At 59.0% G+C, this 22,689-nt stretch overlaps 7 protein-coding genes across 7 annotated transcripts in view; 2 read left to right on the top strand and 5 right to left on the bottom strand.

Moving 5' to 3' along the window:
* On the bottom strand, positions 1-705 carry ACA1_283240 (uncharacterized protein; the record flags this gene model as incomplete). Its single annotated transcript, XM_004344820.1, has 2 exons — positions 1-278; positions 360-705. The coding sequence occupies 2 exons, from the start codon at positions 703-705 to the stop codon at positions 1-3; spliced, it is 624 nt and encodes a 207-aa protein (XP_004344870.1).
* A 1,403-nt stretch (positions 706-2,108) lies between these two features.
* Positions 2,109-6,483, bottom strand: ACA1_283230 (oxoglutarate dehydrogenase (succinyltransferring), E1 component, putative; the record flags this gene model as incomplete). Its single annotated transcript, XM_004344819.1, has 15 exons — positions 2,109-2,210; positions 2,304-2,526; positions 2,629-2,885; positions 2,985-3,199; positions 3,291-3,333; positions 3,480-3,616; positions 3,713-3,833; positions 3,942-4,070; positions 4,184-4,285; positions 4,416-4,747; positions 4,836-5,046; positions 5,234-5,356; positions 5,472-5,563; positions 5,673-6,013; positions 6,179-6,483. The coding sequence occupies 15 exons, from the start codon at positions 6,481-6,483 to the stop codon at positions 2,109-2,111; spliced, it is 2,733 nt and encodes a 910-aa protein (XP_004344869.1).
* A 497-nt stretch (positions 6,484-6,980) lies between these two features.
* ACA1_283220 (calponin domain containing protein) lies at positions 6,981-9,928 on the bottom strand (the record flags this gene model as incomplete). The annotated part of the gene is made up of 11 exons (XM_004344818.1): positions 6,981-7,379; positions 7,521-7,683; positions 7,828-7,995; positions 8,111-8,367; positions 8,462-8,581; positions 8,652-8,727; positions 8,806-8,939; positions 9,044-9,175; positions 9,304-9,411; positions 9,532-9,609; positions 9,830-9,928. The coding sequence occupies 11 exons, from the start codon at positions 9,926-9,928 to the stop codon at positions 6,981-6,983; spliced, it is 1,734 nt and encodes a 577-aa protein (XP_004344868.1).
* A 281-nt stretch (positions 9,929-10,209) lies between these two features.
* Positions 10,210-13,190, top strand: ACA1_283210 (leucine rich repeat domain containing protein; the record flags this gene model as incomplete). Its single annotated transcript, XM_004344817.1, has 11 exons — positions 10,210-10,245; positions 10,314-10,338; positions 10,525-10,814; positions 10,979-11,267; positions 11,452-11,684; positions 11,795-11,877; positions 12,001-12,052; positions 12,143-12,212; positions 12,343-12,546; positions 12,655-12,970; positions 13,091-13,190. 11 exons carry the CDS (start codon positions 10,210-10,212, stop codon positions 13,188-13,190), a joined length of 1,698 nt encoding a protein of 565 aa, XP_004344867.1.
* Positions 13,191-13,303: 113 nt separating this feature from the next.
* ACA1_283200 (uncharacterized protein) lies at positions 13,304-14,020 on the bottom strand (the record flags this gene model as incomplete). The annotated part of the gene is made up of 2 exons (XM_004344816.1): positions 13,304-13,605; positions 13,690-14,020. 2 exons carry the CDS (start codon positions 14,018-14,020, stop codon positions 13,304-13,306), a joined length of 633 nt encoding a protein of 210 aa, XP_004344866.1.
* A 552-nt stretch (positions 14,021-14,572) lies between these two features.
* Positions 14,573-16,823, bottom strand: ACA1_283190 (uncharacterized protein; the record flags this gene model as incomplete). Its single annotated transcript, XM_004344815.1, has 8 exons — positions 14,573-14,978; positions 15,052-15,164; positions 15,208-15,498; positions 15,562-15,683; positions 15,763-15,855; positions 16,018-16,212; positions 16,286-16,456; positions 16,523-16,823. 8 exons carry the CDS (start codon positions 16,821-16,823, stop codon positions 14,573-14,575), a joined length of 1,692 nt encoding a protein of 563 aa, XP_004344865.1.
* Positions 16,824-16,994: 171 nt separating this feature from the next.
* ACA1_283080 (anaphase promoting complex subunit 1, putative) overlaps positions 16,995-22,689 on the top strand; it is a gene marked incomplete at both ends in the record, with an annotated part of 6,842 nt that continues 1,147 nt past the window's right edge. The window contains 17 exons of the mRNA XM_004344814.1: positions 16,995-18,225; positions 18,327-18,397; positions 18,491-18,692; positions 18,757-18,912; positions 18,988-19,368; positions 19,443-19,556; positions 19,634-19,986; positions 20,061-20,267; positions 20,337-20,477; positions 20,563-20,793; positions 20,872-21,162; positions 21,260-21,396; positions 21,471-21,824; positions 21,921-22,092; positions 22,211-22,345; positions 22,439-22,543; positions 22,604-22,628. Of these exons, the coding sequence (XP_004344864.1) occupies positions 16,995-18,225; positions 18,327-18,397; positions 18,491-18,692; positions 18,757-18,912; positions 18,988-19,368; positions 19,443-19,556; positions 19,634-19,986; positions 20,061-20,267; positions 20,337-20,477; positions 20,563-20,793; positions 20,872-21,162; positions 21,260-21,396; positions 21,471-21,824; positions 21,921-22,092; positions 22,211-22,345; positions 22,439-22,543; positions 22,604-22,628 (4,306 nt within the window). The remainder of the gene's footprint in view (positions 18,226-18,326; positions 18,398-18,490; positions 18,693-18,756; positions 18,913-18,987; positions 19,369-19,442; positions 19,557-19,633; positions 19,987-20,060; positions 20,268-20,336; positions 20,478-20,562; positions 20,794-20,871; positions 21,163-21,259; positions 21,397-21,470; positions 21,825-21,920; positions 22,093-22,210; positions 22,346-22,438; positions 22,544-22,603; positions 22,629-22,689) is intronic.

The following is a 22,689-nucleotide window of genomic DNA, read 5'->3' as shown; positions in this document are numbered from 1 at the left end:
TCACTTCTTCGTGCACAGTCGTTGTTGCATGTGCTGAAAGTATCGACGAAGGCGAATGGAGTAGTAGAGGCGGTGGAAGACCTCGCGCACCAGCCATTGGAGGAAGAAGAGCAAGGCTATGGCACTGCTGGCGGCGAAGATGATGAAGAGGAAGATCGCCTGGGGCTTGGTCGAGAACAGCCTCCACGAGGTGACGATGAGGTACTCGCCATCGCTGCACACGGCCTGTGTGACCCGGATCTCGAAGTTTCTCTGCAGCGACAGATCGACCGATGTCCCTGGCCGTTCATGCGGGCCACCGTTCGTCAGGTCGCAGAACATCATCATCATCGTCACCAATCAACTTGAGTGTCAGGTACCTTCTTCGCAGATCGTGCAGCGGTGGTAGATACAGTGCAACCCGACGCCGCAGTCGTCAACGGCGGAGCCGCCTTGACATTCGCCACCGTAGCGCGGCGCGGCCTTGAGTGCCCGGCACTGGCCGCCCTCGGTGCAATACTCGTTGATGCCGCAGTAGTAGCCCGACGGGTTTCGCACGGCGTCCCTCGCCTGGCACTCAGGTCTCTCGTAGCCCGGTTGTGGGGCCGGGCAATACCGGACACGGACCTTGCCGTCAGAGGCAGCACCCAGGACCCGCCACTGCCCCGTCGTGCCGGGCACGCATTGGCCACACTCCCTTGGCGACGAGGTGGAAGAGAAGAACATCTCGTTCTGTTGAACACGTTCAGTGAGAGTCTTTCCCTTTAATTCAAGGCTAGAGGGGCTCACCAGGGAACAGTTGTGTTTGGTTGGATAGGCAGCCCTTGCATACTCTGCTTGATCTACAGTAACGCCCTGGCAGCCCCAGAGACTCAGCACCATCAGCAACGCCACCACGGGGAGATCATGCTTTGCGCTTCCCTCTCGCATCTCCACCAGCACCTGGTGCCCAGGTCTCGTGGAAACTCTCTGCAGGGAACCAAACTATTCATTCAAAGGGCAGCACAAATTTGGCAAACCAGCTTGAAATTTTCAGCCCTTGCAATTTTGTTTCCGATTTTAGGATTTCGTTTTTTTGTGGCGGTTCTGGCGAGCGAAGGGCGAGGCAGGCGAGATCTTGAGGGGATGAGGGGGTGGCGCCCACCACGTTCTAACCCTAAGGTCATTCGTTCTTGGTCCTCTTTCCTCTCGCAAGGGAGGGAGGAGGACCATGGACACCTCTTACGAACACCCATTATCGATTTAATCGATGAAACACTCGATTGATTCGTTTTGGGTTGGCTCCACACGGGTGCTTTTTGTTCTGCAATCCTTTTCCACCCCAGTCACCAAAAGACAAAGGACAGACCCCGGCGCCCACTCCATTCCGACCCAATTCGGATCTCGCTCTCTCTCGCTACTCGCTCGCCAGATGAAACAGATTAGTCGGCACACCACAGGGTGGGCGAACCGACCGGACATGCGCATGGACGTGGGCTCTACTCTCGCCATCATCACCAGCCACAACCGCTCGCGAGTCGGGTACGGCCGCATTGATGCTGCACGCTCTGTGGCAGATGGAAGACGTGGTGGCACGGTGGTCGTGCGAGGGGCCGGGGTGGCCGCACATGTGTCGTATGCGAGATCGGGCGGGCGGTGACGCGGGGGAGGCGGTGCGGCAGGTGGCAACACCTACGGGCCGTGCCGCTCTCTCTGGAGGGTTCGTCTCTCATCTCAACTCCCTCGCCTCTCCCGTCCAATCGATCTCGCACATCGCGCGCATGGGCGTTCATCTCGCGATTCTCCTCGCCTGGTGCTACATTGTAGCGCCAGCCACGGTGGCCCGCGCTCGACCTCTGGCCTGGGCAGCGCGGCCGGCGCTCGCCGCGGGTTCGGGTGGCGTGGGTCTGGGGTGGCGGAGCTAGGGCTGTTTCGCGTCCAGCGAGGCTGTGACCCCTTCGGGGGGAGAGTCTCGTAGCGTCCGTGTAGCCTCCTCTCGACTATGACACCCCACCACCTTCAACCCCATCAAAAAGCCAAAGACAAACGCACACGCACACGCACACGCAGCAAAACTTACAAACTTGGTGTTCGTTGTGGCTTGGTGAAAGGCCTTTGAAAATGTGCGTGTGGAGTGGCGGTTTGGGGGTTTAGGCAAAGGCGCCATCAAGGATGGCCTTCTGCTGCTGTGCGTGGATGGAGCCCAGACCCACAGCCGGCGCCGCCGAGGCCGGTCGCGAAACCAGCTTGACCTGTCGTGTGTGTTGTTGTTGCGCAAGAAGACCCAGTAAAACTTAGAAGTGCAAGACAAGAGGCCAGGTTGACTGGGGCCGTAGGTGGCGTACGGGAGCGGAGAGGCGGGAGAAGCGCGGGGCGACGTAGTCCCACATGCCCGCGTTCTGGGGCTCCTCCTGCGCCCACCTGTAGGAGTCGGCGTTGCGGTACTTGTCGAGCTCGTCGGCCAGCGCCCGATAGGGGAAGGGCGACAGCTCCTCGACGCGGATAATGGCGACGTCGTCGATCTTCTTGGTCTCGCGGTGCTTGACGAGGTCGTAGTACACCTTGCCGCTGCACATGACCACACGCTTCACCCTGTGTGTCGTGTGTCGTGTGTGTGGTTAGCCATTCGCTGGTTCGAGACGAGAGTGTGGTGATTGTGTGTCAACGTACTGAGCCGGCGAGACGGTGGTGTCGGCGATGACGGGCTGGAACGAGGTGCCGGGCGCCATCTCGGCGAGGTCGGACACGGCCTGCGGGTGGCGCAGGAGCGTCTTGGGACCCACCACGACCATGGGCTTCCGGAAGCTACGCTTCATCTGACGACGCAGAGCGTGGAAGTAGTTGGCCGGGGTGGTCGGGTTGATGACCTGCATGTTGGGCACCAGGTTCGAGATGTCCCCGGGGTTGAGCCTGTCGCCATCGCAAAGCTGTCGGCACACATTGTCAGCTCATGTCGACACACCGCACACACACACACACACACACACACAACACGACACGCACGACACGACACACATGGCACACACCTGAAGGAAGCGCTCGATGCGGCACGAGGAGTGTTCGGGACCGGCGCCGTCGTAGCCGTGGGGCAGGAGGAGGGTGAGGGCCGACTGGCGCCACCACTTGTCCTCGCCGCTGTTGAGGAACTGGTCGATGATGATCTGCGCGCCGTTGTGGAAATCGCCGAACTGGGCCTCCCACAGCACCAGCGTGCTCGGGTCCTCCATGCTGTACCCGTACTCTGCAACCACCAACCCATAGCTTAAGACACGACACACGACACGACACGACACGACACGACACGCACCGCCGCACACGCACGACACACGTACCGAAGCCCATCACGGCCATCTCGGAGAGCGGGCTGTCGGCAACCTAAATGAAGGGGGAAACCAATCAGACGTGCTGAACGTTGTGTCGTGTGTGTGTGTGTGTGTGTGTGTGTGTGTGTGTGTGTGTGTGTGTGTGTGTGTGTGTGTGTGTGTGTGCGTGTCGAGTTGGAGGGGGATCGAAGCGCGTACGTGGAGCTTGCCCTGGTCGGAGGACATGAGGTTGAGCGGGATGACGCGCTCGTTGGTCTTCTGGTCCGTGAGGGCCACGTGTCGGTGGCTGAACGTGCCGCGGCCCACATCCTGGCCGCTCAAGCGCACATTGTACTCTGTTTGATGTGTGTCGTTGTGTCGTTGGTCGTCGGTCAGTAAATGGTGGCACCGGTGTAGCCAGGAATGGGCGAAAGAGAGGCGGGCGACGGTACTCTCGAGCAGGAGGGAGCCGATGGCCAGCGACTCGGCGGTGGCCCAGTCGAGACCGGTCTTGGATTCGAGCTTGGCCTGGCGGGGCTTGCAGAAGAAGTTCTGCAGGCGGCTGTGCACGGTCTGTGTGGGCGCGGGCGGGCCGCGGTCAGTGAAGTGTGCGCGTGTGCGGTCGTGCGTGTGCGGTGGTGCGTGTGGCGTGGTCCTGGAATTGTCGCGTGTGGGGTGTACCTTGCCCTGCGGGTTGATGGAGGCGACGCCGACCTTGACGAGCTCCTCCTCGGCGTAGCCGGTGTCGACGGGCTTGGTCATGTCCTGGGGCGCGGTCATCTTCTGCCACTTGCCGCCCATCGTGTCCACCTGCAGAGCACACATAAAGCTGAGCGCTTCATAATAATACATAAATATATACTAATAAGAACAACATAATAAACAAAAGAAGAATAAAGAATAATGCACTGTGTGCGCCGTACGGTCGGCTGGGCCTTCTGGGACTCAGCGAACTCCTTGTCGAGGACCTGGCGCGCCTGGTCCTTGATCGCCTTGGCCTCCTCCTCGGTGACCACCTGCTCTTTCTGTCAACCGCACACACACCCCGCGGCCAGTCAGGCCACTATCACCACAGGGCGTGTGTGTGTGTGTGTGTGTGTGTGTGTGTGTGTGTGTGTGTGTGTGTGTGTGTGTGTGTGTGTGGCTGAAGCGTACGATGAGCTTCTCGCCGTAGAGCTTGGCGATGGTCGGGCGCACGCGGATGCTGTCGTACATGAGGGGCTGGGTGAAGGAGGGCTCGTCGAGCTCGTTGTGGCCGTGCCTGCGGTAGCCGTGCAGATCGACGATGATGTCCTTGCGGAAGGTGGTCAGGTAGTCCATGGCCAGGCGCGTGGCGATGACGACGGCCTCGGGGTCGTCGGCGTTGACGTGGATGGCCGGCGCGTGGACCGAGCGCAGGACGTCGGTACAGTACCAGCTCGACCGGCCCTTGTGGCATTCCGTGGTGAAGCCAATCTGGTTGTTCACCACGACGTGCATCGAACCGCCTGCCATCGCACGACACGCACGGCACACACGACACACACGGCGTGTCAGCACACGAGAGCGAGACGGTGGTAGAGGACTACGACGTACCGACGGCGTATTCGGGCAGCTGGGAGAGGGTCAGGGTCTCGGGCACGACGCCCTGGGCGCTCATGGCGGCATCACCGTGGACGACGATGCACAGCGCCTGCTTGCGGCCCTTGCCCAGGTCCTGCTTGGCCCGGACCTTGCCCTGCGCCACCGGATTGGCCGCCTCGAGGTGCGAGGGGTTGTGGATCAGGGAGACGTGCAGGTTCTTGCCCTGGTACTCCAGATCGACAGATTGGGCTGAAAGAAGACCAAAAATGTTAATAAATAAAATAATTAATCAAAAATTAATCCAAAAATTAAGTTACTACAGAGCAAATAATTAATTAAATAAATAAAAAAAGCGGAAGAGGAGGATTCGTGCCGATGTGCGAAAGGACGTCGCCGGTGCCAGGACGTACGGCGCCTTCGACGGTGGGGAAGTCGTTGAAGCCGCTCACCTTGGCAAAGATCTTGGACGCCGGGTAGCGCAGGATGCCCGTCAAAAAATTGAGCCGACCCCTGTGCGGCATCGCGATCACAGCCTGGCACACGACACGACACGCACGACAATTAGTTGATAATATAATAAACAATGCATAAATTGATAAACAAGTAATTGAATAGTAATTGGGAATTATTTAACAACTAAAGTAGTACCTCATCGAAGCTGCTCTCCGCGGCCTTGCTGAAAATGGTGTCCATGCAAGCCATCATGGACTCACACCCCTCCAGCCCGTAGCGCTTCACAGCTGCGCGCAGCCCACATGATCACATCGATGAAGTTAGAAGTGCCTCTCTCTCTCTCTCTCTCTCGGCGGGTTCTTCGGTGGCGGCAGTGGTGGTGGGTGATGGTGGTACCTCGGAACTTGGTGTGGAGGAAGTGGTCGAACTCTTCGGAGGTCTGCAGGAGGTTGAGGATGCGCTTCTTGTCCTCGGCAGGCAGGGCGTTCTGGGCGGTGGCGCCGGTGGCGGTGCGGCCCATTGCGGCCTCGAAGCGGCGCGCCAGCCAGGTCTGCTCCTCGGGGTTCTCCACGTGGGTGAACTCCACGCCGACGCTGCTGCAGTAGGTCTTCTTCAGGGCGTCGACGATCTCGCTCACGCTGGCCTTCTCCTTGTCGAGCCCGAAGAACAGGCCCCGGAGCTGCACCTCCTCATTCCCCAGCCCATACCGCGCCGCATCCAGCACACCCTCTGGCGCACTGTCGACACAAAACGACACACAACACGCACACCACCGCACACATATGACTATATAAGTGTCTGGAACAACGGCTTATATATATATACGTCATATATGACGATCGTAATAATTGCATGGCACAACAACATTGGTGAGAGGAGAGTAGTCGGAGTGGTGGTGGTACCCTCGCTGGCGGCGGCCCAGGGGATCGAGGGCGGCGTCGAAGTGGCCGTAGGTGCGGTAGGCGTTGACGAGACGCAGCACGTTGGCGTGCTTGTTCTGGTTGTCGACCTCCTCCTGGGTCAGCTTGCCGCCCTCGACCGCTGTGGTGGTGGTGCTGCTGCTGTAGCGACCGACGAGGCCGAGTGTCTGCGACCGCGCAGCCGGGCAGAACCGGGCGGCAGCGGCGGCGGTGACACCGGTGAAGCGGGAAGAAGACAGGAAGCTGCTTCCCTGCGTGCGTGTGCCTCTTGCTCCAACACGTAGCATCTGACCAAGTAACATATAACAACGAATAACAATGAAATTCAGCATTTGATTTATTTGTAATTTGTAAACAAAAATCAAATGAATAATTATTCAAATCCAAGGAACAAAAGATTATAATAATAACGAAAATAGATCGGTGGCGGGTGTGACATAGATTGGAAGTTGCAAGTCGCCACTTTCATTGCATTTGAATGTGCGAGTGAAAAAGTAGTATTGATAATGTGCCGTAGTATTGCTCTCAACTCGAACAGCGTGGGTGTGCGTACCTTGTATATGAAAAGAGAAACGGCCGAGATCACCCGTGCTTCTACTTAATGGGTGGGTCTTGGGTAAACGATGTGCCCGTCAGCCAAGCGCAGTACTCGGGTGTCGCCGTTGGCTTCTGTCGACCCACGATCCCGATTCGGAAGGATCCGGGTTTCTTCCTTCTTTTCTTTCTTATCTTTTTGGATTGAATATTGAAATATTAAAATCTCAATATTAAATAACGAAAGTGATCACTTCTGGCCCTTGGTGGGCGTGGCCGGCGGGGTCGCCAGCTTGTTGTGTCCCTCCTCGCCGGTGTAGGCGTGGATGCCCAGAAGCTTCTCCCAGTTGTCGTGCTCGCCGGAGGGTTTGTTGGCCTTTCCGGCCTTGGCCTCGTCGTCGTCTTCTTCTTCTTCGATCTCGTCCTCCTCCGGGATATCGTCGTCGTCATCGCCCTCGCTCATCGAGAACAGCTTCTGGGCGCCGTCGCTGTCGCCAAAGGCCCACAGGTTGGAGTGGGTCACGTTCATCAGCACCTGGGCGAGCTTTCGCTCGAGCTGCCGCGTGCGCCTCTCGGCCGCGATTCGCTTCCGCTTCTCGTCGCGCGTGTGCTTCTCGGCCATCTCCCACTTGACCTTGATGTCAATCACCTGGCCACCAACCCATCAACACGCGGAGTTAAAAACATTGGCAATATATGGAAGATACATATAAATATATATATTCATATAGACAAACATATGAACATAAAATAAAATGAGCGTGGCGGATTGGTGGAGGTGCTGACTTACCTTGTTTTGTTCGTCGAAGAGCTGCTTCTGGTGTCGCCGCTCGAGCATGTCGTAATCGGACCTGATCTTGCTGAGCTTCTCGCCGGCGCTGCGCCTGTAGTCGTTGAACTTGCTCTCGAGCTCCTTCTTGTCCTCCAGCAGCCTCTTGCTCTCCTTCTCCTTCCTGCAATCACACGACACACACGACACACACGACACACACGACACACACGACACACACACGACACACACACGACACGACACACACGAGTGTCAATGCGTGTGTCGACAAAATGAAGGTAACGTTAGAGGAGTGGGGAGTGTGCACCTGAGCATGGAGTCCTCGATAACTCGAAATCGGGCCGAGACCAGCTCGAGCTCCTTTTCGGCGGTCGCCAGCCGCTCCAGCAATTCGCGTTCGTGTTCCCGCCGCCGCTCGTCCGTCCATGCCGTTCTCAGCTTCTCCTCCAGCACCCTGATCTTTGCCTCCAGCGCCCTGTGCACACCGCACACACCACGCAACACGCACGACACGCACGACACATGTTCGACAAACAGACGATCAGTCGAGCTGTAATGGAAGGGTTGAAGGGGGAGAGGGGGCGACGTACAGCTTTTCGTTCTGGAGCGCTCTCAGCTTGCAGAAGCGCTTCTCCACCTGCGCCAGGATGTGGGCGTCGTTCAGGCCGTGCTGCTTGCCGGACGCCACAGTGGGCTCGGGCGCGGGCTCGGGCTCGGGCTCGGGCACAATGACCGGCGTCTGGGGCTTCTCTTCCACCACCAGCACCGCCGCCGCCGGCTTGACTGGCTCAGCGCCGAGCTCCGCCCCGTGTTCGGTGTGCCAGCGCCGGAAGTAGCTTACGTAGGTCTATTGAGAGCACACACAGATCGCTCGCTTGGTTGGCGAGGAGTGCTAACCTAAAGGTTAAGGTGATGGAGGATTTAAGGTGGCGGTGGCGCACCATGATCGATTTGTCGTCGGGGTCGGAGTTGAGCAGGTCGTCGGGCTCCAGTAGCGGCGGGATGTCGAGCAGCTCCTTCGCTTTGCGAAACGCGGCTTCCAGGTTCTCCCTCGCCGCGTCCTGCTCGATACCGCGTGAACATGCTGCGTGCGCGCGCGCGCGTGTGCGCGTGCGGTGTGTGTGTGCGTACGGGATCGTGCAGAGGTAGTGCAGCGTCGGGCTTCAGCGCGTTGACGAGTCCGCTGAAACAAAGGCCGTTGGTCCACCTGCAATTATTGAAGTGTGAGTCCACCGCCGGACTTGACACACACGCGACATATACGGCGCACACACGCGACACACACCGAAAGCCACGCGAATCGTACGACTGATTGAAATCCTTGGGGTGCAGTCCCTGCGGGTTGAGCACGCTCTGGCACCAGAGGAGGAGGTTCTTCTTGGCCTCGCCGCCCTTCTCCGCCTCGCCGCCCTTACCGCTCTGGTTGCCTGCGCCCACCGTCCACACGCATGTGCTCAGCGTGTGTCGTGTCGTGTTATATGTGTCGTGCGTGTCGTGTCGTGTCGCGTATCCCGTGATGGTACCTGCTTGGGCGATGTGGTAGCGAGAATGAGGAGCCAGAGAAGGCCGAGCAGCAGCTTGGGGTTGCCATCGCAGATATCTTCGGCTCCGATGTTCACCAGCGGCACGCCCTCCTCCCTCAGCACGCTCAACACCTTGACGGCACCTCGCATGTAAGAATTACCGCACGGCACGGCACACGACACACGACACACGGCCACCACACGCACACACGACACGACAACGCACGCACGCACGCGCACAAACACACACGTGTGCGAACCCTGTCACAGTTGTGAATCTGCTGGAGACGGTTTGAAGGGTTGGAGTTGAGATGCGACACCAGATGCTGAGCGCCAGCCACGGCCTCCAGCACGTGCGCGAGTTTCCTCTGTGAGCAGACGAGATAGAGAGAAAAGTATGTAGTGGTGAGCGATGGGCCACACAAGCGGCGGCGCCGCACTTGCGCAGGTCATGGTAAACGGGAGCAACGGGGGGGCGGGCAGCGTACGCCGTCAGCGAGGTCGGTCTCGAGGTGGCGCGGGTCAATCGGTTGACGCCGCGGGCCTCGAGCCATTGGTTGCACCACCTGCTGAATGTCTGTCCAGAGTACGAACGCGTTCACACACCCACCACACAGAACACAGTAGCGTCGCGTCAGGCGATGTCCACAATAAATTAAATGTTATTTTTGTGTTTTTATAATTATATTATTTATTGTTTATTAAATCAAAATAGCCTCCGGAGCTAAAGAGCTAAAGAGCGAAAAGAAAGAAAGGGAGGGACGAAGCCGCAAAGAGTAAGGACACATAGGAGAAGAGGGGCGGTGCCTTGCGCTGTTGGAGCACCCAGGCTGGTTCGTACGCCGACGCTTTGCCGGTTATCTCGAGCGCTTGTGCGTCCGCCATCTCTGTTTTTGTGTTGAACGTTTGCACAATCGAAGTAGTCTTCTTCTGCTTCTTTGGCAGCTCCTACTTCTACCACCCACCCCACACTTCCTTCTTTCTCGCTTTCGTCTCGTTGCTCTACGCCACGCGAGCCCACCAACCACCACAGAAAGAGCTGTTACAAAAGAAAATGTGTTTCTTTCAACTTTTCCTGTTGCCAGGCGCCAATTTCAGTTGTTGTCTCATCTGCTCTCTCGACACTCGATCAGCGATCACCGCAGCCCAAGACACAACCCACCAAGATGGGAGGAGCCATGACCAAGAAGGCCAAGGACCAGGTACCCTCGTCTGTTAAACGCTCGATATGAGTGTCTGCATTCCTTTCCCTAACCTAACTCCCATTCAGGTGTCCTTGTGCCGTCAGACTGGAGGTACCACTCATCTGATAAGACTTTATTTTTTTCCTCACAGACCACAACTTCACTTGATTATTTAAAAAAATATAAATATATTAATTATTAATATTATTCACACTTCCCTTAATTTGAATACTAATAAAAATGTAAATAATAATACTAATAAAATGTGTCTGCCTGCGCGCTTGGGCGCCTTCCCAGGGACGGAGCTGAACCTGAGCGATTGCGAGATCAGGAAGCTCGGGTCGTTCAAGTCGATCGTGCGGCTGAAGCTGCTCGTGCGGCTCAACCTGTCCCACAACTACCTGCAGGGCATGCCGCCCACCGTCAAGAAGCTGGTCAACCTCGAGGAGCTGGACATCTCCTACAACGAGATCCACGTCCTCCCGTGGGAGCTCTACCAGCTGACCAACCTGCGCGTCCTCATCACCGAGGGCAACGGCATCACCGCCCTCCCGGCCCCGGCCATCTCTCGCCTCGTCAAGCTCGAGGTTCGCTTCCTTCCACCTCTGAGCGTTGGCTCTACTCTAATATCGCGTGTGCGTGTGCGTGTGCGTGTGCGTGTGCGTGTGCGTGTGCGTGTGCGTGTGCGTGTGCGTGTGCGTGTGCGTGTGCGTGTGCGGTGGTGCGTGTGTGTGCGCGTGTGCGTGTGCAGACGTTGAGTGTGGCGGGTAACAGGCTGACGGGCCTGCCGGAGGATTTTACGGGCCTGCACTCGCTGACGTCGCTGTCGCTGGCCAAGAACCACCTGGTCAAGGTGTTCCCGGAGGTGTTCCAGCTCAAGCAGCTCAAGCACCTGAACCTGTCCATCAACCCGGGCCTCGAGGTCCCCGAGCGCTTCGGCGAGCTGCCCAACCTCCAGGTGCTGGAACTGACCGAGTGCGGCATCAAGTCCCTTACATCCGCCATCGGCAACGCCACTTCGCTCACCAACCTTCGTCTCGGTACTCAACGCCCCGAATCGTTCAGCGTTTTCAGTCATTCCTGATGCTAACGTCTGCCATTTCTGTTGACACACACACACACACACACACACACACACACACACACACACACACACACACACACACACACACACACACAACACACACACACGCACATACAACCACAAATATATACAATCATCAGACAAGAACGAGCTGACGAGTCTCCCGGACGAGCTGGCCAATCTGTCCAAGCTGCAGATACTCAACGTGAGCTTCAACCAGCTGACGGTGATCGATAACGTGACGTTCCGCAACTTCACCGCTCTCGAGGAAATCCACGGGTCCAACAATCGGCTCGACCATCTCCCTCGCGGGCTGGGCCAGTGCAAAAAGCTCCGCGTCATCGACCTTTCTCACAATCAGCTCAAATCCATCGTACGTCACAAGACACGACACGACCAACGACGCGACGCGACGCGACGCGACACCAACGACACGACACGACACGCGCGATACACCTACCCCCTTAACGCACCTCTATGCAGAATCGAGAGGTGGGTTGGCTGCACGCAACCATTCGTAAGCTGCTCCTGGGCGACAACAAGATCAAGACCGTGCCCGGCGAACTGTACGTCCCTCTTCTAGCGGCATTGATGGCGGCGACGGTGGTGGTGCTGGTGGCGATGATGGTGGTGCTGGTGGTGGTGATGGTATGGTGATCATAACAACGTCGTTGTCGTCGCCCCTGCAGGTCGTTCCTCAATCCAGCAGTCGACCTCGACCTCGGCAACAACCCGCTCGGGGTACTTGCCTTGTCTTACCTTGTGTACTTGTGCTACGATTCGATTCTCATTTCCTTCTTCTTCGTTTGCTTCTTTGCCTGCGCTGTCTAGTCGCCGTTCGTCCAGTGGTACACGCAAGGAATCATCACCCTCATGGAGAACCTTGCGCCCTACCTTCGCGGTACGGCCTTGGCCTTGCCTCGTGTCGTGTCGTGTGCGGTGGTGTGCGTGTGTCGTGTGTGTGCCGCGCGTGTCGTGTGTGCGAGTGCGGTGGTGTGCGGCTGAGGTTGATCCTGGGCGTGGTGCTGCAGCTTACCCGGCCCACTGCGTGGCGGAGGGCGACGCCCTGGCGGGCACGACGGCGGGAACACCCACCATGTTCTCCATCCGGGCGGCCGACTACCACGGCAACACGCGCCTCAACGGCGGTGACGAGTTCGAGGCGGTCTTCCGCGGCGTCGATAAGGACAACAACCCCATCGAGCAGAAGGCCGTCATCAAGGACAACCAAGATGGTGTGCCCTCTCTTTTTCGCCTCTGCGTTGTTGGTCGTCTCGTTCACTTAATGCGTCGTGTGTCGTGTGTGCCGTGTGTGTTGTGTGCGCGTGCGTCGTGTGGCGTAGGCACGTACACGGTGTTCTTCAACGCGACGGTGGCTGGCAAGTTTGAGCTTCACATCACCGAGTCGGGCGAGTCGATCGGCAACAGCCCGCTGCCCTACGTGATCGAGCCCGGACGCGTCGACGTGAACGAGACCATCATAACGGGCGTACCTCCGAGCAGCGTGCCCGTGGGCAACCCCATCCAGCTCTCCATCACCGCGCGCGACCGCTTCCGCAACGCCACCACGCCCGACCAGCCGTTCCTCGTCACCGTGGCCACGCCTGGCGGTCAGGTCGCCAAGCTCTCCTGCCAAGCCACGTCGCCCAACGTCTTCATGTACGCCTCTCCCCCTGCCTTGCCCGTCAGTGAGTGAGTGAGTGAGTGCTGTCTACCAATTACCATGATTGGGGGAGGAAGAGAGGGAGCTGACCTGAAGCCCGTTGGTGGTCGTTTCAGGTGCGCCTTCACGCCAGCGTCGGCTGGCGATCATCACGTGAGCATCCAGTACCAGGGTGTGCACCTGCCCGACTCGCCGTTCCTCGTCTATGCCGTCTGAAGGGAGAGACGAAATGCGAGACTACGAAAGATTCGCAGCGAGGACGAAGATACCACCAGCTGGCGTGTAGAATAGAGCTTTCAGCGATACTGCCTCACAAATCAATCGTTATTTTACTCTTCGGTGGCGCTGAGCCGGTAGAAAGAGGGCGGAGTATGCCGGTGGCTGACGTCCGTATCGTCATACAGCGCGACTGGATCGAGGCCTGCGTCGAGGAAGTAGGAGCCCGAGGAGGCGGAAGGAAGAGCGGTTCGGTGCGTGTCAAAGTGGAAGACAGAGAGAGGCGGCGAGAGAGGAGCGAGTTGCTTCTTCTGGGCCTTCTCATACGTGAGGCGTGGCTGGGCTCGAGCGGCAGCCGGTTTTGTGTCTGGCCAAGCCTCGTCCTTGAGGTACTCTTCATCCGTACGCTCCGTGCCTTCGTCAAAGAAACGCACTAGGGCGTCGTGGAGAGAACGTGTCAGCTCGCGATTAGGCCAAGGCGTAAAATGCTTGGTGGTACCTTTGTGTAGCGGCTGCGAAACAGCACTAAGGAAGTAGTTGGGCTTCGACTTCGGGGTGGGCACCTTGAAGAGATCGCATTGCTGGGGCGGTTCTGTCGACGACGACGCTGGCTGCGCAGCTTCGGCCAACGCGCCTTGTCGCGGCTTCTTCTTAGGCCGCCCAACTATCGGTGCGGGAAGGATCGACGCAGGAACTGCATCCGGCGCATCATTCGCTGTATCCGGTGCCTCGTTGGTGTCGGTGGGATCGCTGGCAGTCGTGAAGAGGTGGCGTTTCTTCGTCGTAAGGTGGATGCAAGGACCCGAGAGCATGAGGAGGTCAAGCGACATGTGCGGTGGAGCTGCTCTCGCCGACGATGCTTCGTACACAGGGGCCGCTACGTACGTGGAAGGCCGCGGTGGAGTCGTCGTGGAAGGCGGGATTGCTGCTACTCGCAACGCGGAAGACTTGGTAGGTGTTGAACGATGCTGCACCCCCGCCTCCTCCTCGACTCGAAGTACGCCCTCTGCTGTCGCTCCACCTTGCTGCCCCTTCGCTCCGTAACGCGCTTCTTCGCACCGCCCATCCAATGCCTGTTCATCTTACTCTTCCTCCTTCCTCGTCGTGTCGTTGCCTTCTTCGCCTGCTCAACTCCTCCTTCTCCTTCTCCTACGTCGCCTCCCTCTCGCTCTCAAGCTCTACGCCAACACAACAAGAAGGTGACGTCAGCCGAAAACGAAAATAACAACAAAAGAAAAAGGAAGTGTGTTTGCCTGCGCTCGGTTTCGCGCCAAAAAAAAGCGAAACCGGGAAAAAGCATGAGAGCTGCGTAGTACCCGGGACTCGCGAGTCTTTGTGGGCAGCCTAAGGCTGGCCGTCACTCGCCTTTGCGGAAGGGCAGGTTATAGGAGAGGTCGCGCTGGTGCTCGCGCACCTTGCGGGCGGTGATGACGGCCACGCCGACGAGCAAGCCGATGAAGAAGAAGGCGCCGAAGAGGGGCTCGCGAGTGAGCATGAGGTAGATGACGCCGGTGATGCCTCGGCCGCGGGCGTAGGGGATCGCCGACGGGCAGGTGGCGGTAGGGGTCCGGGCTCGTGTGGTGCGCGATGGCCGTGGAGACCAGCCAGGCGTACCACGCCCGCCATTCGGCAAGGTCCGTCGAGGCGCAGGCCTGCTCGGAGGGCTCGGCCCCCAGCCGCAGTGCGTGGCCGCGAGGAAGGTACATGAAGGCATGGCCGGTCATGTCCAGCTCGACCTTAAGCGCCTCAAGCTCCAGACCGCACCTCCCTTCGATCGTGTCATCGAACCTGAACGTTCCGTCGTTGCATTAGGGGTGGTAGACAATCTACGTTTCTCGTGTGGTGTGTGTGGTGCGTGTACCTCGAGCGGGCTTTGGGCAGCACGAGGAATGGACTGTACAACGAACTGGGGACCAGGGTAGAGGCCTTGTCGTTCTCATCGGCGTAGAATCCAAGGTATGAGCCGCCGCGTACCTGTACGGCGGAGGTGTCTGATGAGCACAAACTCACACGGCACCAAGACGACCAGCAAGACCTGAGATACGCGGCCGTAGAGCAGGTGTTGAAGCAGAACCTTCTTGTCGATGGGAATCGTAGCGGTGGCGAGCGGGCGGCTGACCGCGAACGACGGCACGACGTACACCGCATCCTCGTTTGTCCAGTCCAACGACGCAACAAACCTTTCGGCATCGCTGCGCAAGCTGTCTTCAGTGCGGTAGTTGACATCCATTTGTAGGACATAGGTCGAGGTTACGGCGTCTGTCGCGGCCTTGCGGAGGAATCCGCTGGGATATCCACTCGATCGAACCTAGTCATTGTGAAGTTTGTTAACGCACACACACACAGTGAACGTAAACGTGATGCGTGGTACCTTGTCGGGGTAGGTTGCATGCAGTGTGGCCCATTGCTTCAGTGCAGGGTCGTTGTTGTGTGCGCTGACTAGGTCCCCAAGGCTCAGCTGGTTGGGAAGGAGGACGGCCGCGCTAATAGGACCTTGGTGATTCCAGAAGGCGAATTCATATAAGTAACTCCACTGCTTGCGCTGCGTGGGTCGTGGCTGAAATGTGCATACCTTTCCAATAGGAAGCCAGATCACTTAACAGAGAGAGCTGATCGAGACTGAGATGCGTGACCAATGTGACGTCCGACGCTGTGGCGGCATATTCTGCTGTGCACGTAGACGCGCGGAGCTGATACTGCTGGGTAGAGCGCAGTCTTGGCTCCGCTGCGAGCCGCAGGCAGTTCTCTGATACAGTGGCGGGGGCATCTACGGTGGCGAGAATGTCACGTCAGAACCAACTGTAGGCCGTCGAGCATATTTGCGTACCTCGAGATGGGAAGAGGTCGGCCTGTTCGACCCAGAGCTGGACCGTGTCTGAGATGTCGGGCTGGTGAGTAGAGAGCAGGAACACGGTGATCGACTCAACCTCTTCCGTAGCGTCGGTGGTCAGCGCGAAGCAGTGCTGCTGCCAGTCCTCCTTCCACACCATGTAGCGTTGTGCCGCCCATCCTTCCTCGTTGTCTACAGCGCCGTAGATAAGTTGGTCAGTCGGCCAAATGAGTGGCACAAGCGCGAAGTCGAAGGGAGAGGTCACCTTGCCCTGCTGCCTCCAAGAGGCTGTGGCCAGAGCGCTCGGTCTTGCCGCTGATGTCCGCCGAGAAGCTGTCGCTCCTTCCGCTCACATACGCCACGTCGATGGTCACCTTGCCGAGGCCATCAGTTGGTGGTGCCTTTTCAGCGTACATGAAGTCCACCAGGGTCCATGCTGCACTCCAAAGGGGGATAAGCACCACTGCGACGGGGTCCAGAGAGTGCTATGACTCGAACGCACCTGCGAAGGTGTAGTCTCGCACGGCGGGAGGGAGATGAGCGCTGGGCACGAACTGGAAGGCCCCCGCGGGCCAGGTGCTGCTGATGCCGAGCGAAGCAGTGCCGGAGAGCTTTGGATTCGTCGATGGATGAAACCCATTCACGAAGGGCTGCCACCCACGCTGCGCCTCGGAGTCATTCTTCCTCTTCCAAGTCGAATCGAATCCAGGATCCCGCAGCAACTCTCCTTGCACAACGCCCACGCCAGCAAGAATGGTTGCGCAGATCACAATCGAGATCAGCACCAGGAGCTGCACCTTCATCGTGGGTTGCGGCCTGTTTTCTTCTTCACCCTTTTCTCTGGTGTTTTGGCGCGCAACTGCGTTTCGTGGGTTCGAGCCCCACGGTCGGCTATCATCTTTTCCCTTTTTCTCTATCCAGCCTTTTGTTTTAAACGGGTTCGAGCCGGACAAGGCACAAGCGTAGGAGGCGAAATGGAGGCCTGCCACCTCTCCCACTTGTGCGATTTCACGCCATTCGGGCGCTCCATCGTACTGCCCCCAATAGATGTGAACGAATTCAACGAGAACTACGAGCTGACGCCGCTTATCGGCGCACCGGAAGATGGAGAGGAAATTATTGAGCACGAAATCTACATCGCTGGGCATAAGGTGGTATGGAGCTCTGGCGGCCGCCTCTTCAAAACCCTCAATCTCCCATCGTCCGTACGCCAGGCGATTTGGTGCACATTCGCCTCCGAGTCTGCTGGGGATGACAACAGGCACTGCCTGTGCGTGCTCCACATCGACGGCCTCACCATCTACACCAAGGGCGGCTTCATCTACCCCGTCGTGCTGCCCTGCAAAGTGCGCCACATCTGGGCTCTCCCTGCCGGTCTGCTGCTCGAGCGCGACCAGAGTGAGTACGAACTCAGCGACAGCCAGACGCCCTCCCTCTTCAGCCTCCTCCATCCTCTCGAAGACGTGTTCCCCGTCGCCATCCGCTCGGAGCCATCGCAAGACGGCACCGATGCCCAGGGTGGCACTACATCGAGCATGCCCATGCATCTGCCCAAGCATCAGGTGCTCTACTCCTCTTCCTCCTTTCCTCTGCTCGTCATCTACGACTTCACGCGTTGCTGCCACACATTCTGGACGATCGAGGACCTGCGACCCAGTCCCGAGGATGCCCTCCCGCCGGTGCCTACGCCAACCGAGCTCGCTGTGGCGCCGCCGCCCAGCGAAGAGGGCCTCCTGTTCCACCCGCGGCTGGCCATCACTTGCTTCCACACGGCGACTGCCGGACACGAAGACGAGGAGCACTGCCCGCCGTCGTCGTCAATCTTCGAGTGCACCGTGCTGAGCCAAGCGAAGAGTGAGGCCCCACAGGCCCACACCATCCTTGAAGAGCGCTCGCTGTTGTGCCTGATCCGCCGCGATCTGCTAGGGCAGACCGTGGCCGTCGATGCGCTCGCGCTCTCCTTCGACGGCGCGGACCGGAAGCCGTCGCTGGCCTTCGCCTTTTCCCACCCGGCGATGGCCGCCGTGGGTGTGCGGTTGCCATCGCAGTGGCGGGCGTCGGTAGTCGGATCCTCCATCGATGGCCGCTGCTCCTCCTCCTCCTCCTCGGCGACGCATCTTCTCGTGCTTCACCCGAACGACCGGTCCCTGCGTCTGTACGCAGGCGCGCACTTCCTCGCTACCTGTTCGTTGCGCGTACCGCCAGGTATGTATATCTGTTGATGTCTATCTATTTATCTGTCACCTTCACTGGACTGTACATGACACTGTGAACTCACCCACCGGTCTCTGCCACGCATTTGTTAGCTCCCGCTGACAAGGCGACGCTGTACGATGACGAAGACAGCCTCCTGTTCTCCCCGGTGAAGCCCGTCGGGGTACGTGCCCACTCTGCCTCATGACTGTGGTAGACCATCACGTTATGCGCGAAGCTCATCCTTTGGATAAACGTGGTGCCTGCGCTTCGATAGAACGAAGGCGCGACGCAAACGATCGTGGACCTCAGAGACGCAGTGGGCAATCGTGTCAACGCTCTCCTTTCGAGCGGACGCACGGTGCGAATCAGCGTAGATACCAACACCTCCTCGCCGCTCGTGCAAGATTGCCTTGACTCCCTCCGGTGCGTCCTACCGCTGGAGCTCACCTATGACATTCTTTCCCGTCTCCTTCAAGGTTCGTACCCGAATGAGTTGTGCTCGTACCACCACCAACAACATTAATTCTGAGTCTTCTTCAGCAGAACAACCCACCACCACCGACCAGCCGCACCACGAACCCGAATGGCACTCCTTCGCGCAGATGCTCCTCGCTCTGTTCAGTGTCGCATATCCCGTGACCAACAAGTCGGTCGCCAAGCCGCCACCGCAACAGCAGAAGCTGAAGCTGGCCACAGGCACTCATTTCTTCTCCTTTTTGCAATAATTGTAATTGTTAGCGACCGCCTTTTAATTTTGTTTTCGCTGTGCAGGGAGGAGACCAGGCCAAGAGGACGACGAGCACTGGCGTTTCCTGATCAGCACTGAGTACCACCACTCACATCACAACAACTACGTCTTCCACTCCTTCGCCGACCCCCCTCGACACGTCGGCCCAACGGACGCCACCGCACCAGCGCTGGATTCCAAGGGCGAGACGGGACTCCGAGAGAAGTGGAAGGACCGCAACACGACCAGGCAGTGCTTTCTCGCACTTCACCTCGTCTACGAGAACTACAAGCTGAGCGCTCTGCGGCATTCCGACCTACTCCTCCTCGCCGGTCTCAACTACCAGTTGGCCCTGCGTATGGGGTGGACCATGCACGTCGACTACTATCTCCGCGACTTCCCTCACCTCTTCGCCAAGGACTTGGGTACGTAGGCAATCAGTTTCCTCGTCTCGATTTTGACGCCTCTCCGCTAATTTAGTTTTGTCGCGCGTGATTAGTGACTTCTGAGGAGGCGAGCGACGAGCCTGAGGTGAGCTCGATCAACTCGTGGCTGCACGCGCGCCTGGGCTCACTGGCCAGTGCCAGCCCCGCCTTTCCGACGCTGCCCCACGGTAACGCACTACTCCGCTCCATTTTCTTAGCACCGACTCCGGGTGCGTTACTCAAAGCTGCGGCGCATTGGTCACAGGCGTGTGCGACAATACGCGCAAGATTTGTCGTCTGTACGACATCCTGCTCGGTGGCGACGGCAAGGCGTTCGAATCGGCGAAGGCCGCGCAGCAGCAGTCGCGCGCACCGACCCCCGGTCGGCGAAACGCGCCGGAAGAAGCGACTGTGTTCGCCATTGTGGAGGAGGGCCTCACCCAGAAGGACATCGAGGTCCTGCCTTTTGGCGTTGCGCTCCCGCTGCAGGAAGCGATCGCCAAGTGCCGAGTCAACCCGCCGAGCGACTGGCCCGTGTCAGCCTACACGCTGATCGGCCGTGATGACATCGCCGTGCAGTTCAGCGCCAACACCGACGTGAGCCACTATCTGCACCGGGTACGGGCCACCCAGCTGTCGACAACATTTATGCTCAATGATCGCCGCTCACCTTCTCACCTTCTGTTGTTTAGAACCCGGCCGCCAAGGAAGAGTCCGACGAGCAGAAGGCTGTCAAGCACCAAAGCGACGACGACGACGAAGTGCTGGCCAACGAGGTGGCCTGCCTTCGGTTCGGCCGGGACCAACGGCTCAGAGCCGTGCTCGACATGCTCCTCTCCTCCAAGCCCATCGTCATCGCGCCCGTGGAGCAGACCGGTGTGACCGATCACGAAGCGCAGGTATACACCACAGGGAGGGGTTCGTCATCGGATTTGTCCAACACGTGACATCGTGTTGTCATCGTGCAGGCCGAACAGCAGGCAAAGCTGGGGCGGCTGGCCCAACGCACCGCTGCCCTGTCCGTGGGCCGGGGCATGTTCACGCTGAACAGCAAGTGGCCGCTTCTCACCGAGCCCATCAGTATTCCGCCCCTTGTCATGGACGGCAAGGTACAGCGCAACAGCTTTCTTGCCCTCTCGTGGCCTTTTTTGCTCCACACGCCCTCACCGGCCTCGCGATCACTCGTCACACCAGGAGAGGGGAAGCCCCGGTACGATCGCGCTCGACCGTGCCACGCTCGCGCCCGACCTCTTCGAGTGGGCGCAGTTCCACAACGGCGTGGCCACCGGCCTCCGGCTGATTGCCGCCGAGTCCCAGGAATCGGGAAGCGGAGGCGAGGCCATCACCAGCACCTGGATCGCATACAACCGACCAAACGAGCTCAGCAACGAGCACGCCGGCTTCTTGATGGCGCTGGGCCTACAGGTGCTTCTTCTCCTCCTCCGTATGCGATCGTTGGAGTGGCGTTGATTGTTCAATTGTTGTGTTGGCGCGCGGTTGCAGGGTCACTTGTCTGGGCTTGGCATGACCAAGGTGTTCGAGTACCTGTCCAAAAGCCACGAGATGACTTCGATGGGGCTGCTGCTGGGCATGGCGGCCACCCGGAGAGGCACCATGGACGCGGGCGTGGCCAAACTGCTGTCCATTCACTTGCCGGCTCTGCTACCGCCCTCGTCGACGGACTTGGATGTGGGGCCATGGGTCCAGATCGCCTCGCTCATCGGCGTGGGTCTGCTCTACCAAGGCACCGCCGATCGGCACATGGTCGAAGTTCTTCTCAAGGAGATCGGCAAGGTACCATTTCACCGAAGCTACACCGTACTCCCGAGGGGCCTCGTTCAGTGAAACAAACAAACACTGTTCTGACCGTACTCGTGTGTCCTCTCATCAGCCGCCTGGAGATGACCGCCGAATGGACAGGGAGGCGTACTCGCTCACAGCCGGCCTAGCGCTCGGACTTGTCGCTCTTGCCCGTGGATCGTCCGCGCCTGGACTTGCCGACCTGCACATCGAAGACCGATTGCATAGGTGCGCACACTTCATCACCACCGCCTAGTCGTCATTGCTCCAGCTTGCCTTACCACAACACACACACACACCAGGTACATCTACGGAGGTCGAGAAGAACAGCACGGAGCCTACATCGGTTACGGCGGGGCGGAGATGCGCGCCAGCAAGGTCAAGTCGAGTCTGGTCCTGGAACCCGGACCCGGAAACGTGGATATCACCTCCCCGGGCGCCACGCTGGCCCTCGGGCTCATGTGGCTCAAGACCAACAGCGCGGAGGAGGCCGCGCGGATACAGATCCCCGACACCCGGTTCCTGCTCATGTCCGTCCGTCCGGACCTGCTGCTCGTCCGCGTGCTGAGCAAGAACCTCATTCTGTGGGACGCGATCGAGCCCAGCGAGGAGTGGCTCATGTGCCAGCTGCCCGCCATTCTGCACCACCTTCCAAGGTACTGCCTGAACTACATCACCGTCGCTTCGCTTTCAACTGTTTCCGTCGACATGGCGCATACTAATCGTGCCAGTGCTAGGGAGAGCCATAGCAGGTCGCGAGGCGGTGAGGCGGATGCCATGCGACAGGCCCAGGCGTGCATGGTGGCCGGCGCGTGCATGGTGCTCGGGCTGCGATTCGCCGGTACTGCGAACCAGAAGGCCCGCACCGTGCTGACGAACCGGCTGCTGTACTTCATCAAGCGGGCAAAGACCCTCGTGGGACCGGTACGGCTTGAGCCTGCCTGCGGCGGCGAGCCCTTCGCCACCACTGACGACACGACACGACACGACACGACACGACACGACACGACACGACACGACACGACACACGGCGCTACCGCAGGAGAAGCAAGATCGCCAGATTATCGGTGTGTGCATCAACGTGGCCTCGCTGGCGCTGGCCGTTGTGATGGCGGGCACCGGAGACCTGGACACCCTGCGGATACTCAGGCGTTTGCACAGGCGAATTTCGCCCCAGGTACGCACGACTTACTCGTCGAGTGACCTAGAAGTGCACGTAATGATGGCGCTTAAACAACACGCACGCATACCACCGCACACGCCCCGCTAGATTTCCTACGGCGACCATATGGCTACGCACATGGCGATCGGTTTCCTCTTCCTCGGCGCCGGCCGCTACACCTTGTCCACGTCGAACGAGGCCATCGGCGCCCTCGTCTGCGCGCTCTACCCACATTTCCCCCTCACACCCGTCGACAATCGCTACCACATGCAGGTACCGCACCACCTCCTCGCCCCGGGTCCACGACCCGTTTGGCGGGCGTGTTGCTAACGAGTTTGTGGCCATCGACCGACCACCAT

Source organism: Acanthamoeba castellanii (genome assembly GCF_000313135.1).
Source record: "Acanthamoeba castellanii str. Neff unplaced genomic scaffold scf7180000084776, whole genome shotgun sequence".
NCBI classification, from domain to species: domain Eukaryota; phylum Discosea; order Longamoebia; family Acanthamoebidae; genus Acanthamoeba; species Acanthamoeba castellanii.
This window is presented reverse-complemented; position numbering and strand designations above follow the sequence as displayed.